The sequence below is a fragment of the Pichia membranifaciens genome, assembly GCF_001661235.1.
Source record: "Pichia membranifaciens NRRL Y-2026 unplaced genomic scaffold PICMEscaffold_1, whole genome shotgun sequence".
NCBI classification, from domain to species: Eukaryota; Fungi; Ascomycota; class Pichiomycetes; order Pichiales; family Pichiaceae; genus Pichia; species Pichia membranifaciens.
The window spans coordinates 1,035,824-1,052,946 of NW_017566982.1; the positions used below are offsets into that span (position 1 = coordinate 1,035,824).

At 48.4% G+C, this 17,123-nt stretch overlaps 11 protein-coding genes across 11 annotated transcripts; 7 read left to right on the forward strand and 4 right to left on the reverse strand.

The window, feature by feature from the left end:
* Window positions 1–662: 662 nt before the first annotated feature.
* PICMEDRAFT_27834 (hypothetical protein) lies at window positions 663–1,427 on the forward strand (the record flags this gene model as incomplete). The annotated part of the gene is made up of 1 exon (XM_019162517.1): window positions 663–1,427. A coding segment is annotated over one exon (765 nt), but the record flags the coding sequence as incomplete, so codon positions are not given.
* A 1,792-nt stretch (window positions 1,428–3,219) lies between these two features.
* PICMEDRAFT_9313 (hypothetical protein) lies at window positions 3,220–4,923 on the reverse strand (the record flags this gene model as incomplete). The annotated part of the gene is made up of 1 exon (XM_019165085.1): window positions 3,220–4,923. The coding sequence occupies one exon, from the start codon at window positions 4,921–4,923 to the stop codon at window positions 3,220–3,222; it is 1,704 nt and encodes a 567-aa protein (XP_019019907.1).
* Window positions 4,924–5,795: 872 nt separating this feature from the next.
* On the forward strand, window positions 5,796–7,067 carry PICMEDRAFT_14329 (hypothetical protein). The gene has a single exon (XM_019160327.1). The coding sequence runs from the start codon at window positions 5,956–5,958 to the stop codon at window positions 6,946–6,948; it is 993 nt and encodes a 330-aa protein (XP_019019908.1). The 5' UTR covers window positions 5,796–5,955; the 3' UTR covers window positions 6,949–7,067.
* Window positions 7,068–8,323: 1,256 nt separating this feature from the next.
* On the forward strand, window positions 8,324–9,475 carry PICMEDRAFT_27647 (hypothetical protein; the record flags this gene model as incomplete). Its single annotated transcript, XM_019162506.1, has 3 exons — window positions 8,324–8,521; window positions 8,615–8,818; window positions 8,951–9,475. Coding segments are annotated over 3 exons (927 nt in total), but the record flags the coding sequence as incomplete, so codon positions are not given.
* Window positions 9,476–9,991: 516 nt separating this feature from the next.
* Window positions 9,992–10,649, forward strand: PICMEDRAFT_14330 (hypothetical protein). Its single transcript, XM_019160328.1, has one exon. It carries the CDS (start codon window positions 10,035–10,037, stop codon window positions 10,479–10,481), a length of 447 nt encoding a protein of 148 aa, XP_019019910.1. The 5' UTR covers window positions 9,992–10,034; the 3' UTR covers window positions 10,482–10,649.
* Window positions 10,650–11,007: 358 nt separating this feature from the next.
* Window positions 11,008–11,424, forward strand: PICMEDRAFT_87186 (hypothetical protein). Its single transcript, XM_019165025.1, has one exon. The coding sequence runs from the start codon at window positions 11,136–11,138 to the stop codon at window positions 11,367–11,369; it is 234 nt and encodes a 77-aa protein (XP_019019911.1). The 5' UTR covers window positions 11,008–11,135; the 3' UTR covers window positions 11,370–11,424.
* Window positions 11,425–11,605: 181 nt separating this feature from the next.
* On the forward strand, window positions 11,606–13,231 carry PICMEDRAFT_22510 (hypothetical protein; the record flags this gene model as incomplete). Its single annotated transcript, XM_019162265.1, has 2 exons — window positions 11,606–12,840; window positions 12,970–13,231. Coding segments are annotated over 2 exons (1,497 nt in total), but the record flags the coding sequence as incomplete, so codon positions are not given.
* Window positions 13,232–13,354: 123 nt separating this feature from the next.
* PICMEDRAFT_87175 (hypothetical protein) lies at window positions 13,355–13,776 on the reverse strand. The gene has a single exon (XM_019165023.1). The coding sequence runs from the start codon at window positions 13,676–13,678 to the stop codon at window positions 13,463–13,465; it is 216 nt and encodes a 71-aa protein (XP_019019913.1). The 5' UTR covers window positions 13,679–13,776; the 3' UTR covers window positions 13,355–13,462.
* On the reverse strand, window positions 13,776–14,256 carry PICMEDRAFT_87182 (hypothetical protein). The gene has a single exon (XM_019165024.1). It carries the CDS (start codon window positions 14,141–14,143, stop codon window positions 13,874–13,876), a length of 270 nt encoding a protein of 89 aa, XP_019019914.1. The 5' UTR covers window positions 14,144–14,256; the 3' UTR covers window positions 13,776–13,873.
* Window positions 14,257–14,574: 318 nt separating this feature from the next.
* On the reverse strand, window positions 14,575–15,134 carry PICMEDRAFT_14332 (hypothetical protein). Its single transcript, XM_019160329.1, has one exon. The coding sequence runs from the start codon at window positions 14,980–14,982 to the stop codon at window positions 14,803–14,805; it is 180 nt and encodes a 59-aa protein (XP_019019915.1). The 5' UTR covers window positions 14,983–15,134; the 3' UTR covers window positions 14,575–14,802.
* Window positions 15,135–15,628: 494 nt separating this feature from the next.
* PICMEDRAFT_9317 (hypothetical protein) lies at window positions 15,629–17,083 on the forward strand (the record flags this gene model as incomplete). Its single annotated transcript, XM_019165086.1, has 1 exon — window positions 15,629–17,083. The coding sequence occupies one exon, from the start codon at window positions 15,629–15,631 to the stop codon at window positions 17,081–17,083; it is 1,455 nt and encodes a 484-aa protein (XP_019019916.1).
* Between the last annotated feature and the right edge of the window lie 40 nt (window positions 17,084–17,123).

Consider the following 17,123-nt stretch of genomic DNA (forward strand, 5'->3'; position numbering starts at 1 on the left):
GGCATCCTCTATGTACAATATGATGTGTCAATTGTAGATAATATGAAACTTCAATTTTTAAAGGAATGGGGCGCGCTAGCTGAGGACCATACATGTTTCTGTTTTTGTTTTGTTTACATTGGGTACCCAGTTACGGAAAACAAGTTTTGACATCTACACGACGAGACACGAGTTAATTCTTCTCGGTTTCTAACCTAGTCTGAACTTCCTCAAGCATTAATTCAAAGATGTTCAGAAACAGAGTGCCCATAGCGAGGAAAATCAATGAAACGTCAAACATGAGTAGAAGAACATCAACATCCTCGAGTAATTTCTCTCAATCTTCGGTGAACCAACAACGTCCCCATTCAGCTAGAAGAAACAGCATCACTGACGACTTATTCACAGAATCTATTAATGTGATTGTAAGGTGTCGTGGAAGGGGTCATTGCCCAAACGAGGAAGGTAGTCCGAATGTGGTGTCTGTGCCAAGTGATGGAACTCCTCAAGTGAAAATAGTAATTCCCGAGGAGGCCCGACTCAGCACTAACGATCGTACAGCAACCAATGGCATTGAGTCCACAAGGAAATACAGCCTGGATCAGGTGTATGGGCCATCATCCGATCAAACGACATTTTTCCAAAATGCTGCGGAAAACATCTGTGACGAATTTTTGAAAGGGTACAACTGCACGATTTTCGCTTATGGTCAAACAGGTGCCGGTAAAACTTATACGATGTGTGGAAAAGTCAACTCAGAATCCTTGACGCCTGAAAGTGGAGTGATACCGAGATGTTTAAAAAAGTTGTTTGACAGCGAACTAAACAAAGACGTAGTATTGAAGTGTTCATTTGTGGAAATATACAACGAAGTATTGAAAGATTTATTAAGTGATGGAACAAATGACGGAAAACTAAAGATATATGAAGAAAACAAGTTAATAAAAATCAAGTCTCTGGAAGAGTTTTATATAAGAGACTTCAAAGAGGCAATGAGAATGCTCAAAATTGGTATAGACAAAAGGAAAACGGCGTCCACCAAAATGAACAAGCTTTCGAGCCGATCACACTCTATATTCACAATATATTTGATGAAAAAAGTGCCAAATGGTTCTGAGTATAGATTTGCCAAGATGAATTTGGTAGATCTTGCAGGATCTGAAAATGTAAATAGAGCTGGTTCAATAAACCAACGTGCTAAAGAGGCAGGATCAATCAATCAAAGCCTTTTAACCTTAGGAAGAGTCATCAATTGCTTGGTTGATGATTCTTCTTTTGTACCTTACAGAGAGTCTAAATTAACACGTTTGCTACAGGATTCATTAGGCGGAAGGACAAAAACAGTTTTGATTGCAAACATTGCGCCAACCTTGGTTGATTTGCAGTCGACAATCTCTACTTTGGAATATGCCTCAAAGGCTAAAAACATCAAGAATACTGCACAGATAGGACCACTTGTTGCAGAGGATTATATAATGAATGATTTGATTGAGGCCAATCGTCGGCTAAAACTTGATCTACTGGCCACTAGGAAGCGAGAAAACTGCATAGTAATGGATGATGGTAATTACAACGAGATGCACCTCACACAAAAAGCATTGAAAGATGAAGTTGAGGAGTTGAGAGGTTTAAAAATCTCATTGTTGAACCAGATGGATTCCCAAATGAAAAAAATTGATTTGAACAAAAGCGAAAAAAAAATTCTGAATGAAAATATCCAGAGTCTAGAGCAGAAGCTATTAGATTTTAAGGATAAACTTGGAGAACAGAGACGTCAAGAAGAACAATTGAAGGTGAGGTGTACAAAGTTGTATGAAAAGTTTACAGAAAATTTAAGTGCTATTTACCAGTCTCAGATCAGTACCAGATCCGTTTTATCAGATCAAATTTTAAAGTCATTGGTTGATATAGGCTCTAAACTAGCTTCGATAGAGGCTGATGATACAATACTATTCCCTACTTTCAAAAAAATCAAGGAAGACTTGAACAAAACTTGTGCCCAGGTTGACGATCTCATTAAATCAGAAGAGAATATTTCTTTAGGATTGAATCAATCATGCTCTAGAATGAACGACCTGAATGCGATGCTTATCAGTAACAAAGATACTCTACTGAATTACATCAATAAACTGTCAGGAGTTGCAGAAACTCAGGCATCATTGAATAAAAAATTTCATATTTTTCTTGAGGATTTTATGAATCATGACGATACTCATCTTCTCAGTTTGATTCATAAGGAAGCGGAAGGTAAAATGAACGAATTTAAAAAGGAATTCAATCAGAAAATGGACAATATAATGAAAGAAAGTATTGAACACCATTATGGGCTCTTTCTTAAACATTACAAGAGAAAACTTTCTGTTGATGAAAAACCTTGGATTGCAGCAAGTGAAGAACTGGTTTTGAAGAGCAAAGGTACCAAAGAGCTACTAACAGAAATGCTTGGTTCACAACAAGAAAACTTGTCCAACATTGCCAGCCAATCTATCTCTAATATAAAAAGTGGTCAAACAGATATCTTGCTTCTGAAAGAAAGCCTAAATTCAATAAGCAATACAACACGTCCTTTGATAAATCAACTATCATCTACCCTGAAAACTCAGAGCGTTAGTAATAAACAGGTGAATTTAGCAGTGAATGGTGTTCGAGAACATGTTGGTAAATTGGAATGCACTGTCAAGGAAGTTATAGGCAGTGATAATGTTGATTTGGAGGCCAGACGAGAAGAAGTGTGTTCTCAAATGAAGGAAATAACAGAGCCCGAAAATGTGAATATTCTCAAGAGCTCATCCAATGTGATGCAACCCACATCAAGTAGTTGTAGTACTAAGTCAAGCCCATTAAGGAGCACTATAAGGCTCATTCCATCCAAAAGTCCATCAAGAAATTCTGCTGAGTTGCGTTCACCTACCAGAAGTCCGATGAGGGGAAGATATGGAAGTCCTCCAAAAAATCCATACAAAAGTCCTAGCAGAAGACAAGGGGGAAACAGTCTGGCTTTTGGATTGAAAAGGGAGTCAAGCGCCGACTCATTAAGAGAAGCCAAGCGGACGCACAACTGATGTATAATTAGCAAAACCTTTGTACAATATGTAGTCTTAATCAATGATGCAGTCAAATACATGGCTTATGGTAAAATATTATCTAGCTTTTAGAACAGTTGTGAGTTTATATGGTTATACTTATATACAACTATATAAATAAAAGTACGAATTAGAAATGGGGTTGGCGGTCAGGATTTCATCTACCACCAGTTGAGGTTTTCTCTGCCGAGCTTTGTTCGGATATGCTTCTGCGAAACATTTCCAGACTTCCATTAGTGCTGATGCTAGCGACGCCTGAACTTGATCTCCTACGTTGTTTTCGTGCCATGTTTGGTTCGACATGTGCTTTACCCAAAGTCTTTGCAAACAAAGAAAGTATATCTGTGAGTGATAAAACTCCCACCAATTGACCACTAGCGTGAACATCATCTTCTATTGTCGAGGCATGGTGTGAGTGAACGTGAGAATGCAGGTGAGGATGGGAATGCGGGTGCATATGAGTGTGAGGAGAATCTGGAGTTGTTGGAGTTGAGGAATTTGAAGAGGAGTCAGGCTTGACTATCCACAGACGATGACTTTTCGTTGCAACCATTTTAGCAATTGCTCTACCTAAGGAAGTGGACGAGGTGACATGGAAAATAGGGAAAGAATCTTTACCATTTTCCAAACCTCTAGAGTTCAATATGACAGAGATGAAGTGTAGACAAGATTTGTATAATAAATCCGACTTGGAAGTGGTAGAGACCAGTCTGACGTCTGTCACACTGATATTACCCAAAAGGTGAGAGTTACGGTCGACAACAGCCAAGGAAGACATTTTCAAGTTGTGCATTGTCATCAAAGCCTCGATCAAAGGTTGGTCACCATATATTGAGATTGGGTTTTGGGATCCAATGTGTAACGTACTAATGGAAGAGGATAACAAAGGCTCCATTGAGGGGAAACGGCGTGCGTTATCCCACAAGAACTTGACCAAACGTCTTTGGGAAAGGATACCACTTAGTTTGTTTTCATTTATGATTGCGACTCTATGGACTCCAGTTCCGAGGATTTCTACGACAGATGATAAAGTATCAGTTTCGGTTAATTTTATGAATGGGTTTTTGTTTGTTAAGCGGATGACAAATGAGACAGGAACTTGTTCACCAACTTGGGCCTTCTTGATTAATTTTGGAACATCCTGTTTTGGATTGTAATCCATGTTTTTCAGATTTTCTATTCTAATTTTGTTCAACACCAACAATAGGTAAGCATTTAGATCTGTATAGTCGAAGGTCAAACAGTTCAAATCGTTTGGGAATTCTTCGACAGGGACCGATGTTAAACCGTTTGTAACAAGGGTATCGAAAGCTTGCTCGACAGAGACGGTGGAGTTGATGACAATCAACTTGTTCTTTTCAACAAGCTCGCTCAACTTGATATCTTGCCATTCTAATGAGGCGCCATTCAAATATTGTGAAAAATTCGAGGACATGGAAGGGTTTCTTGAAATTGTGATGTTCGAGTCGCCTGGGAAGTCACTAGTGTTCAAGCTTAGGTTTGTCAGACTATCGTTGTTGAGCAACAGGCTTTCATCAACGGCGTTTTCGTCCATCAGTATGCTTGCCGGTTCGGCAGCTGGGGTGTTGCCAGTGCTGTTGCGAGTACTATTGCTTGCGCTACTGTGGTTGGAGCTGTTGTGCGCATGGGTGGTACCCGGATTCACGTTATTGCTGCCTGTATTATTTGACGAAAGTAACACTGATGAGATGCTGGAGGAGGCTGGGGAGCGGGGAACAGAGATGTCCAGGCTCGAGATGAACTCTGTGTCCAAGGGAGGAGGGCTGGAAAGCATTTCGACTATGGAGGTCTGCCTTGCTGGTTGTTTTGGGGAGTTTGGGGCCCGCATGGCTGGAGACATTGGGTACTTGCTGGAAGGCATAGGAGCTGCTGGGTGTGTAACGATTTGTGCCTGCGTGGGAGGGTGTGTCCAGGGGGTTCAGGGTACAACTATTTGCAAGGACGGTCTAGTATAGCAAAGGCGGAGCAGTATGGCAAGGCGTGGTGCAATGTGGGCCGTGGACGCCGGTGGAGATGTGATCGCAGAGAGCTGGGGCCAGCAGAATGTGGAGATATCCACTCCAATTACAGTTCGAGTAGGCAGGACCCTGTGGTGGTCGTGGTCGTGGTCGTGGTGGCGGGGGAGAACGGAGACGCGGAGGTCCAGCTGGTGCACGTCTGTGGGTGTCCTGCAATGTGTCGGTGTCAGAGGGAGAGACACGCTGTTACGATAAGATTGGCCAGGAAAGAGCACGGGCCGTTGGGGAGGACAGCTACGACAGGGTAAATAATGACCAGGGTGTCGGTCAGTCACATGTGGGTGTGTGTACGCCTAAATAATATCGGGTTGAGAAAAAAAAGAAAAAAAAAAGATGAGCAGGGCAGAGAAGGACGTAGAAGAAGCGGGAAAAAAAAAGGGAGAGGCAGAGGGGCAACGCGGGGGCTCGCTTTATCGCACCCGGCTGGGAAACGGCGCACGCAATTCTGTCGTGCCACGACACGCTGCCGTGTTGCGTGCGGGGCCCGGCGGGCACTTCTTGCCGCTTCCGCCGGAAAGCGAGAAAAGAGGGGGTGTGCGCGTATGCACGTGATGCAGGCGGTGCTGCAGCGTGGGCAATCGGCGGGGCCGTGCAACGTTGTGCAGACGTATTTCGCGGCGGCCGGAATCATACGTCTGGCGCTGGCGGGCAGTGACCGATGGGGCGGCGCTGGCGGGCAAAGTGAGCCGATCGTGGGGAGCGAGCGAGGCATCGACGGATGGCCGTATACGAGGGCCAGGGGGGCGGTCGTATATAAGTGACGGGGCACGTCGAGGAGACGGGGCAACGGGGAGCGGGGGCAAAGGGGCGGAGACAGTCGAGAAGTCGATTGCGGGACACCGAGACAGGAACTAATGAGTGACGCTAAGACGACGACGACGACTAAGGCAGGAGAGTCCGTGCTGGACGCCTCGCTGCCGATCAAGGAGCAGATGGAGCGTCTCATCCGTCAGAAGCAGGCGGAGATCTGTGCCGGGCTGGAGACGCTGGAGACCAAGCAGTTTGCGCCGGACGAGTGGGTCCGCGGCAACAACGGCGGGGGCGGGCGGTCGATGGTGCTTGCGGACGGGTCGACGTTCGAGAAGGCCGGGGTGAACGTGTCGGTTGTGCACGGCACGCTGCCGCCGGGGGCCATCGAGCGGATGAAGAACGACCACAAGGACATCGAGACGTCGGCAGCCGGCACGGTGGGCTTCTTCGCGTGCGGGTTGAGCATGGTGTTGCACCCGTGGAACCCGCACGCGCCCACGATGCACCTGAACTACCGCTACTTCGAGATCATCAACCCGGACGGCACGACGCAGACGTGGTGGTTTGGCGGCGGCGCAGACCTCACGCCCAGCTACCTCTACGCCGAGGACGCCCGCCACTTCCACTTGCAGCACAAGCAGGCGCTCGACCCCTTCGGCGCAGACCTCTACCCGGAGTTCAAGGCCTGGTGCGACCGCTACTTCTACATCCCGCACCGCGGCGAGACCCGTGGCGTCGGCGGCATCTTCTACGACGACTTCAACCGTCTCCCGGCCCAGCGCTGCCTCGAGATGGCCGAGAGCTGCTTCAACGCCATGCTCCCCTCCTACCTCCCGCTCGTCGCTAGACGCAAGGACACCCCCTACACCCCCGAGGAGAAGCAGTGGCAGCAGATCCGCAGAGGCCGCTACGTCGAGTTCAACTTGGTCTACGACAGAGGCACCAAGTTCGGTCTCCAGACCCCGGGCTCCCGTGTCGAGAGCATCCTCATGTCCATGCCCAAGACCGCCACCTGGCTCTACAACTACGAGCCCGACTCCGGCTCCCGCGAGGCAGACCTCCTCCAGGTCACCCGATCCCCCGTGGAGTGGGTCTGATCCTCCCGATGTAACCTTTGTACATAGCACACATAGATAGACCCTGCAATCGATGGACCACGACACCCCGTCTGTCGTGGACTTCCACAACCCCTTTCCTCCCTTCCCTTCCGACGAGCCGCCACCGCAGCCTGCGCGCTCCCCGCGTCCCCCCTATGAGCCCCCGCGCGCGGGCTCTTTTGTTTATTTTGCTCCTCCGCCGGTCTCGCACTCGCCCCGTGGCGGTCGCTGCAGGGACTCGATTGTCTGGCTCGCTCGCACGCAGGCTATCTGTCGGCACCTGTGGTCGCTACTGCTGGCGCCTGGTCCAGCTCGAATTTCGGCACGTTCTGGTCCCTGATCCGGACCCTTTTCTGGAAGGACGGTCCCCCTTAGTGGTGTACTTCCTCGTGCTGCTCCTCTGGCTGTGTGCCTCGTCCCCCGTTGCACTCTTCTTGTCTCCGCAGGGCAATTGATCCACAGTCGGCGCACACCGTTTTCCTCACCTCCACACAACCCACAGACAGAGTCGACCATGGCCGGAACATCGTCCACGCCTACATACAGAAACACGCCGTCGTCCAAAATACGGTCCCGGTCGAACACAGAAACCGGGCCAGGGTCAGGGTCCGGGTCCGGAGCTGGAGCCGGCGCAGGCGCAAGCCAGGACCAGGCGGACGCGGACGCCAGGGTGCTGCGACAGAAATCAATGTCCCCCATGTCCAACCAGCAGCGGGTGGTGTCGCCGTCTGCGTCCAGCGAACCCGTGTCGTCCTCCGCGTCCTCGGCGTCCTCCAGCAGCGGCAGCAGCGGCAACGGACACTCAAAGAAGTCGTCGCTCTCGTTGCAGCCGGCAAAGGCCCAAAACCACCGCAGATCCCAGTCCTTTCTTGCACAGCTGTCCAGCCACGTCCGGAGCCACTCCATCGACACCCTGGCGAAGGACGCCGGCAACAACTCGGGGCTGTCCAATCTAGATTCCCCCTCGATGAAGCTCTCCGTGCCCAACTCAGGCAACTCCACCAACGGCAGCGGCGTGCTGGCCAAAGACTTCTCGCCCGTCAAGGGGAAAATAAGTCCAGAAAACAGCCCTGTCACTGGCTCTCTGGCGTCTCCCGTCAAGGTCTCCGGAGTCGCAGCAGGCCCCAACACCCAAGACCTCATTTTGGAGATCAGCGATGACGTCGACATCGACCGTTTGCTACACAACGAGGCCCTCCTCAAGAATATACCCAAGTTGAGTGGAAAAAGCAAGGCCAAACGTGGCGAGACCTTGTCCATCAGGACAGGGCTCGATGAAAACGGCAACGACAACACTAACAGCGGCAGCAGCAGCTGCAGCAGCAGCAGAGTTCTCCGCAAACTCAATGCACACTACCCCAACCTCAGGATAACCATTTTCTCGATTTTGCTATGGTATGCATTTTCTATGGGTATCTCTGTTTACAATAGATGGATGTTTTCGAGTGAAAACCTAGATTTCAGATACCCTATTATTATAACCTCATTTCACCAACTTATACTCTCCTTACTGGCCATTTGCACCCTCATTATGTTCCCAAGTTTCAGACTTTCCACTGTAAAATATAGAAGGGTCCCAAATAAAGAGCCTGGTTTCGACGAGACCGACGGTGATGACGACCAGTTGGAAAATGGCACGCTTTCCTACACGATGCCGATAAAAGAGTACGTTACCAAGATTTTACCCTGTTCAATAGCCTCGGCCGGTGACATTGGTCTCGGAAATGCTGCATTTAGATTCATTACACTCTCATTATATACCATGGTCAAAACCTCTGCTCTCATTTTTGTCTTGCTTTGGGGCGTGTTCTTCAAGCTTGAGAAGCTGACAGTGAGAATTTTCACCATTGTCTGCGTGATGACATTTGGTGTCTCGATGATGATCTGGGGCCAGCATGACAGCCAGACTAAGCCTGCCGCAAGCGCTGTCGACACAGCGACCGGCAACGGTGCCAGCGGCGACTCCTTCGACCAGATTTCCAAGGGAAATCAAATGGTGAAGAGACTCTTCTACGAGATCAGAGAGACGGGCGAGTTGAAAGGGTCTCACATTATTTTCATCGGAGTCTCTTTGGTCCTACTATCTGCCTGTATGTCCGGTCTCAGGTGGGCACTAACACAGATCACGTTGAAAAAGAACAAGAGAACGAAAAACCCGATTTTGACGATGCTCTACATCTCTCCGGGGATGTGTTGCGTTTTGTTTCTCGTTGGAACTGTAGTCGAGGGTGTCAGCAACTTTCTCAATGCGGAGATCTGGGAGGCAAAGGGTGTCGGGATGACCATCGTGTTAATTTTGATCCCGGGACTTCTAGCGTTTTTCATGACTCTCTCGGAGTACGTTTTGCTCCAGTATGCATCGCTCTTGACATTGTCAATCGCCGGCATTTTCAAAGAATTGTTGACGATCTTTGTGTCGTGGGTGGTCTTTGGCGACGAGTTGTCGTTCATCAATATCATCGGGTTGAGTATCACCTTTGCGGACATTGTGTGGTACAACGTGTACAGGTTCCAGCAGAACGCCGAGCTGGCGAAGAATGCTGCAGGCGCCGGCGGAAGCGAGGACGGCTCCTCGCAGTCTCGGACACTCGACAACGAGTTTGTGGACATCGAGCTGAACAACATCAACATCAACATGAACCGCAACCGGTACTAGTGGCGTGTAGGGAGCAGACATCTTTTCTATAATCAAGTAAAACAATATCATTCTGTATCACGTGCGCGAGCACACGACAAGCTCAAGCTCTTGGCGGCCGAACGGTGCGCGCCTGCTGCCCGCCAACGGGCAGCGGCCAACGATGGACGTCGGGCCGATAACAGGGAAGCGATAAAGAGAAGTAGCCTTCCTTTCTCAAGGCGCCTCGTGAAAGGTGAAAGGAACCAGCGGAAAACACGTGCCCCAGCAACAAGACACGACAAGTATGGCAAAGCCAGGTGCTAGAGGATCCAGAAAGAAGGCCACGCTGGACTACAGCTACGGCGAAGAGACGCCTGCTGCGACGACGACGGCAGCGGCTCCGTCCGCCGCAGAGCAGGCGGGTCTCGACGACGACGCCGACGAACTCGTCGTCGGCTCGCGGAAGAAGATGAAGGAGAAGCAAACCAAAGAGCTCGAGCGCCACGAGCGTGCCCGGGCCCACCAGGCCCGCCGCGAGAAGGCGCAGAAGTACCTCGGCTACAGCGACTTCCTCAACAGCAGCGAGTGCGACAGCAACGGCTACCGCTTCGACGAGACCGACGACTTCCACAAGCTCGACGAGGCCGGCTGGAACCGTGTCGTGGGCTTCGTGCTTGTGCGGATCGTGTCGCCGCTGATCCTCGTTGTGCAGGGCATCGTCGTCGGTCTCGTGCTCTGGCGCGTCTACGACCTCGACTTCTCCCCGACAGGCGTTCTCGCCCAGCAGAACTGTCTCCCCTGGGTTGCCGGCGCCCTCAGCCTCAACGCCTTCCTCGTGCACGGGCTCAGCAAGCACGTCTTCTTCTGCAAGAGCTACTACAAGCCCCGCGCCAGCCACGGCCCTTCCAAGACCTAGCGGCCGGCCATCGACCTTTCGGCCCTTCCACAGACAGCCGGACCGGGCTGGCCCCCACCCTCTGCAGAACACCGCCCATCTGTATAGAACATTCCACCGCGTGTGCAGAACACCCATACGCTTTGTACTAAAAAATAGACATGCAAGTCTAAGTCTAGACGTCCCGTTATCTCACACCACGCTGCGCCCAGCCCCGATCCCCCGTCCCGTCCCGCCCCGCCGCGCCCCGCCCTCTGCGTCGCTGCCTGCCCCTCCCCCGCCTTTCCCCGCCTTTCCCCGCCGTTATCTGGCGTTATCGTGCCCACGGAGGTCTTTCTGGAACGCGCGGCGCAGCACACAGCCCGTCCGAGCTGCCACAAACGTGCGCCCGCTGACGCCACCGTGACGTAGCGCCGCACGCGCCGCCGTCTTTTACTACTCTGCTTCTGGATTTAGGAGGCCATTTCGCACTCATAGAGCACGCACAGAGGCTGCGCAACCGCCTTCCTTATTTTTTTGCGCGATTTCGATTTTTCTGTGTGCTTCCACCGCAGTCGCTCGTCCCTTCGGAGCCAGAACGACGTAATACATGCATCGGGGATAGACACCGTCCCAGGCAGATAAGGCACCGCAGACAGATCCAGACACGGCCTCCCGCAGCCGGGCTTGTGTCGCATGTCACACAGTGTCGTCACACACTGCCGTCATACCCTCCCGGTATGCAAGACACATGGTTTCCTCGGAGGTAGTGCAGCTGCGGACCTCCTGAAAGTGCCTGTCTTCTCGACTGACCGCCCCCGGTGTGGCAACTCCCCGCCTGCTTTTCTGTTGCAGAATGGTCGGGGTGTCTGTATAAATAGTTATGCTTCTCTTCTTTCCATGTGTGGTTGCATCCTCGGAGAATGTTGAGGATCCGATCTGTATTGTGCTGTTGAATTCTTTTGAACAATTTCTTGGCATCTTTCACTTTCCTTTTCATCTCTTATCTTCTTTTGTCAAACATTATTATTATTATTTCTCTACTGCCACCCGCACCCAAAGCCTAAGAAGTAACTTAACCGAAAATGACTACGATGAACCCTATCACCGCTGCTCCGATAGCCACCAAGACAAATAAGGTCGACGAAGCAACCGACACGACCCCCCCAGTGCCCTCCTCCTATTTGAATAATGACAACATTGACAGCATGAAGCCAGAGCACAAGGAGCCCGTATCCTCGATTTCGTTGAGCGATCAGCTCGTAGACTCGTTTCCGAGCATGGGCACCTTTGCCAAGCAGGCCGCTGCGGACGTGAGCCAGAGGGAGAAGTCCTTCAGCAATAACTTGAGTCCACACCGCTTCAGCTTCAGCAGTAATTTGCTTTCGAGACCACCACAATTCAAGAAGGAGATCATCGACCACCCTAGAGTAGCATCCTACGCCTTCGCGTTTGACATTGACGGTGTCCTTGTCAGAGGACCCGAGACCCTTTCTCATGGCGTGGAGGCCATCAAGTACCTAGATGGCGAGAACCCTTACAACATCAAGGTTCCATACATTTTTGTCACCAACGGAGGCGGTAAGCACGAGAGCGTGCGTGCTCAGGATTTGTCCAAAAGATTACAGACCGAAATCACCTGCAATCAGATTGTACAGGGTCACACGCCGATGAAGGAGCTGGCTGGCACCTACAAAAACGTGCTTGTTGTAGGTGGTGTCGGCAACACCTGCAGACATGTTGCCAAGGACTATGGCTTCGAAAACGTGTTCACCCCTCACGACATCATGAGATGGGATCCTTCTGTCACACCATATTATGAAATGTCAGAGGAGGACCTCGGCTACTGCGAGTGTGACGAAGACGTTGACTTTGCCAAAACCCCAATAGATGCTATTATGGTTTTCGCCGACTCCAGAAACTGGGCTGCTGACCAGCAGATCATTTTGGAGCTATTGATGTCCAAGGGCGGATACATGGGCACGATATCGGACACTTTTGAAGACGGCCCTCCTATTTATTTTGCTCACTCAGACTTTGTTTGGGCCACCAACTATAGGTTGGTCAGATATGGAATGGGTGCATTGCAGGTTTCCATTGCTGCTCTCTTTAAGGAACACACCGGCAAGGAACTGAAGGTGATCAGATTCGGTAAGCCTCAACGTACTACTTTCAAGTTTGCCGAAAAGGTGTTGGACTCCTGGAGAAAGGACATATTAGAGGATCACATTGAAGAAATGACATCCTGTGCTGATAGCACTACGTTGACATCCGATATCTTTTCCAGTCCAGATGACTCCAAGTACAAATCTGTTTTCCCTAGCAGCGATTCGGAAACAGACGACAGAGAGTCCGAGGATGAGGAGAACATTGATGGGCTAACTATTCAAAGCTTGAACAAGTTGAGATTGGCAGAAAGTAAGACTGCCAACTCACCGAATACCGCCGCTGCTACCGCCGCGGCCGCCGCAGCTGTTGAGGGCGCAACCACAGCTCCTAATCCAGGTTCTGCAACAAGCACAAAGTCTAGAACACTTTCTTGTCCCGATGACTTACCTCCACCATCCACTGTTTACTTTGTTGGTGATACTCCTGAATCCGATATTAGATTTGCCAATTCACACGACGAGTCATGGTTTTCTATCTTGGTGAACACTGGTGTTTATCAGTCTGAAACCACGCCCAAGTACAAACCTAAGAAGCAATGCGATAACGTGTTCGAAGCAGTGAAGTTTGCCGTCGAGAGAGAGCACCAAAAGGAGTTGGAAGAGTGGAACAAAAACGCCATTGATCCGCAAGCATACTAACCTTTACCAGCTACACGCGATGATTTATTCTTCTTTTCGATTCTCATGATTTACTCGCTTTCGATTATTCTTTGTTAATCCTTCTGCTTTTTACCTTTTCATTTTCATTTTCATACACTTCGGTTCCTTCTTCCTTTCATATCCTTTTATTACGTTGCACATCTATATACCTTACATTTTATATTCTCATGTTTTCTGTATAATAATTTTATCTGGTTAGATAGAACTTTTCCCACAAGGTGTTGACACATCTGTACGTCTGCAGTTTTGCACTGTTATTCCCGCAGACCCACAATCCATCTTTTCTGCATATGCGGCGGCAAGCATTACACATGTTACACGAGGATACCTTAGTAATTTAACCGTCGACGATCTCGTTGGTGCAGCCACCGCAAGTCGTCGGTGTAATGTCTTTCGGGACTTCCCCGGCATCGGCGTTTTTTTAACAAGCTTTCGCCGATATGCTTCTCTAATCGTAGTTTTGCCCACCTACCCCACGCTTAAAACTGTGTTCTTTTGCCGGAATGCCGACTGTTATCCGCCGTGTCCTTCCTCGCCTCACACATGAATCCCGATCTGGATAGGACCTAAATTTTTCATGCAAACTCAAATTGCAGCCATTTTATTTTACCGAGAATTGGTGTACCTTTTTTGTGTAGTTGAGCATCGGGCGCGGATTGTGCAGCGGGCGGCTGGTAGGGTTTCAAGGCAACATCTATAGGATGCGGGCCAGAAAAGTTTCCTGGAACTACGATCTTGCCGCCGGGCCCAGATCTTCTGCACGAGAGACAAGGCTGGTTGCTGCACAGACACATTAACTACAGTCGGGTTTACCAATTGCAGCCAGCCATTTGAAAATGATCTGCATTTCTGTATTGTAAGGCTCAATGCTGGCATAACACATCGCGTGGAAGAGAAAGCAGCGTATGATAAAACCGTATAGCTTTGATAAAGATCTGACTGCAGGGCGAGTGGTGCTTACATTGGGGCGTTTTCGGAAAAATCTTCTCGTTCCTCCTATTTTCCCCTCTCTTCGGCACTTCTTTGGCGGTAAACATTATTCGTGTAACAACACGTAGATGCTTTAAGCTACCCGTTGCAGCTATTCCTGCATTTTCTCATGCATGGTAACTGTATGGAATAATCGCTCCCAATACTATTGCTCTTCTTACTCTACTATGCCTCGGTCGCAGCTTTCCCCCCTACAACCCAGGCCAACTGTAGATCGCCAAAATTGTATGATCATACCACTCACTACCACCAGCCTGTCAACTAGTTCTTTTATCTAATAATCTTCATTTTTCCCCAGCTCACTCAGATTTTTCAGACCCCAATTCTCTCGCTCCAATGCAATATGATCTGTTGTCCGCATAACAACAATAAAAAGGAAAATAAGAAACGAAAAACCGGGTCAACAGAAAAATGTCCAACCGAAACAGTCAATTGATAAATGCATAATACATAGCGTCCAATGAAGACAAACGATCTCCCTCAACCACAGCAAACCTACAGAATTATGGCATCACCCATATAATTCATCGTACACTCTACGAGTCTCACCCAGAGTGGCACCAACCCTTGAGGCCTTCGTCTCCAGCAGCTACGTCCCCCTCCGACGTTCCTGGTTGCCTTGTCGCGTATGGCGGACGCGATAAAACACGCAGCGCTCTACCGCTCCTGTGTCGGCACCATATCGGTAAAGCTGAGCTGCGTCCCCCTCCGAGCTTCGCATGCATCTTCATGCAGCTTGTAGATCTGCGCTGCGTCACTGTAGGTAGTGCTTTTGTTTCAGCGCCGTGCTTATGCCGTACAGGCTAGATATATTGTTTCGATTAAGTTTACCTTCTGTGCTTCCAGGCTAAAGTGGGCGGTATTATTCTAACGGTTGTTTGTTGTTCCTTGACATTCACCATCGTTTCTCTCCCCTTCTTTATCTTTATATGCTTTTATATAGTCCTGTGGGTTCCCACATCTTTTCTCCACATTTTGCTGCAACCCTCAAGCGAATGGTATCAAGTCCGCCGTTATAAAGACGTATTGTTGCTCGCCGCCGTCCTCTCTTCACGTCCCTCATCCCGTTCATAAACATACTAATATACCCTAAGGCTAGTTAGATTTTTTCTTCACCAAAATCACTGGACTTTTTGATCTAATTTGTTTTGAAATTTCCTGCTCTCCTTTCTGCCGTTTGAAAATTATTTTGATACATACCCTGGCAAAACCAAACACATTCAAATTTCAAACTTTGATTTGGCTACCAGGCTCATAAAAGCATAGCATACCATTATATTCCAAATTCTTATAAGATCATTACTCTTCGACTTGACTCGACCCAATTAAATTCAATTCCTTGGTCCCAATTCTTCTGTCTGCTTTTGCTACATGTCCTACGTATATTATCCTCACACCAACCCCAATACAAAAACTTCTTCAAACTTGAACCAAGGGTGTGCTGTTCCCCTTACAATGATGACCCATAAACTAGCTACGCATCGAAACAGCCCCTCTCCCAACCAAAATGGGTTTTTCCAGCATCCTGCCCATCTCCATCAGCCTACTTCTCATCTTTATACTCATCCTCATCATCATATTCAACAGCCAACTCATCTACAGTCGTTACCTTCGAGTACTAGTTACATTCAGATGGCAAATAATAACCAGGGAGTGAGCTTTTCATTATATCCCATTCCCCACCAAAAGATTAACAGCTTTGTAACTCCTAACGCAGCAGCGTTGAAACCACTAAGAAAAAGAGCATTTAGCAAGAGAAGTAAGACAGGTTGTTTGACTTGCCGTGAAAGAAGAATCAAATGTGATGAGTGTAGACCAAAGTGTAAGAACTGTGAAAAGTCAAAAAGGAGTTGCAAGTTTCCATCGTCAGAGCAATCGAAAAAGAAAAAGCAGCCAATCAAGAAAACTCGGCCTTCACCCAAAAAAGCAAAATCAATTGACAATATGGCTCTTTCAGCCGAAGCGAGTAAACCTTCGTCTATAGAATGGCTTCCTTCAGAAATCCGTAATATCAACATCAGTTTCAATGAAAGTGCCATTGCCAATAGCAGTGCTGACAGCATTATATGTGGTGATTTGCTTTCAAATAACCAACTAAGCTATCAAGCTCCCAAGCCACAAAAAAACTCCCTGGATCAGAAAGTCATTCTGCCTCCAATAAACCCATACGTACCAATGCCTAAATTACCGCCAATGACCAATACTCACCCTTCAGTACAGTACCAAGCACACCAATTCGCCACCCTTCCTCAATATGATAGCTCAGCTACCCATAACGCTCTCAATAATAAATCGGCCTCGGTAGATAAAAACATGTATCAATTTGAAAACCACTTGCCATACACAATGAATATTAGCAATGTTCTTGCTTCTCCAGCAGTACAAAACTCAAGTCTTGTGTCGAACAATCCAAGATTAATCGACTACAATTACAGAAAAGAGCAAGAAAAATCCTCTTTTTCGGCAATTGCCTCTTCAAGTAGCAGCCCACTATTTTCTACATCAGGATCATCACTTTCTACAATCTCAACCAGCGATCCGATACAACTGCTGTATCCGCAAATTAAATATAATACGACAGTAGCAAACAGGATTACTCCTACCTCCCTATCTAGCGGTAGCGATTTTATCAATAGCACAGATGACAATACTGTTAATGCGCCAAGTAATCGATTTAGGAATGCATCTGTTCAAACGTACTATCAAGGAAATTCACCTTCTCCAGTTAGTTATTGGCCTCAATATGTTTATCCCGCAGTGAACAACATTCACGTTAAAAAAGTATCTCCCTCATTACCGAAAGAAAAAGGTATGAGCTTGGACTAGGATCAAATTATTACTCATTTTCTTTGAAGGGTCAAAAAGC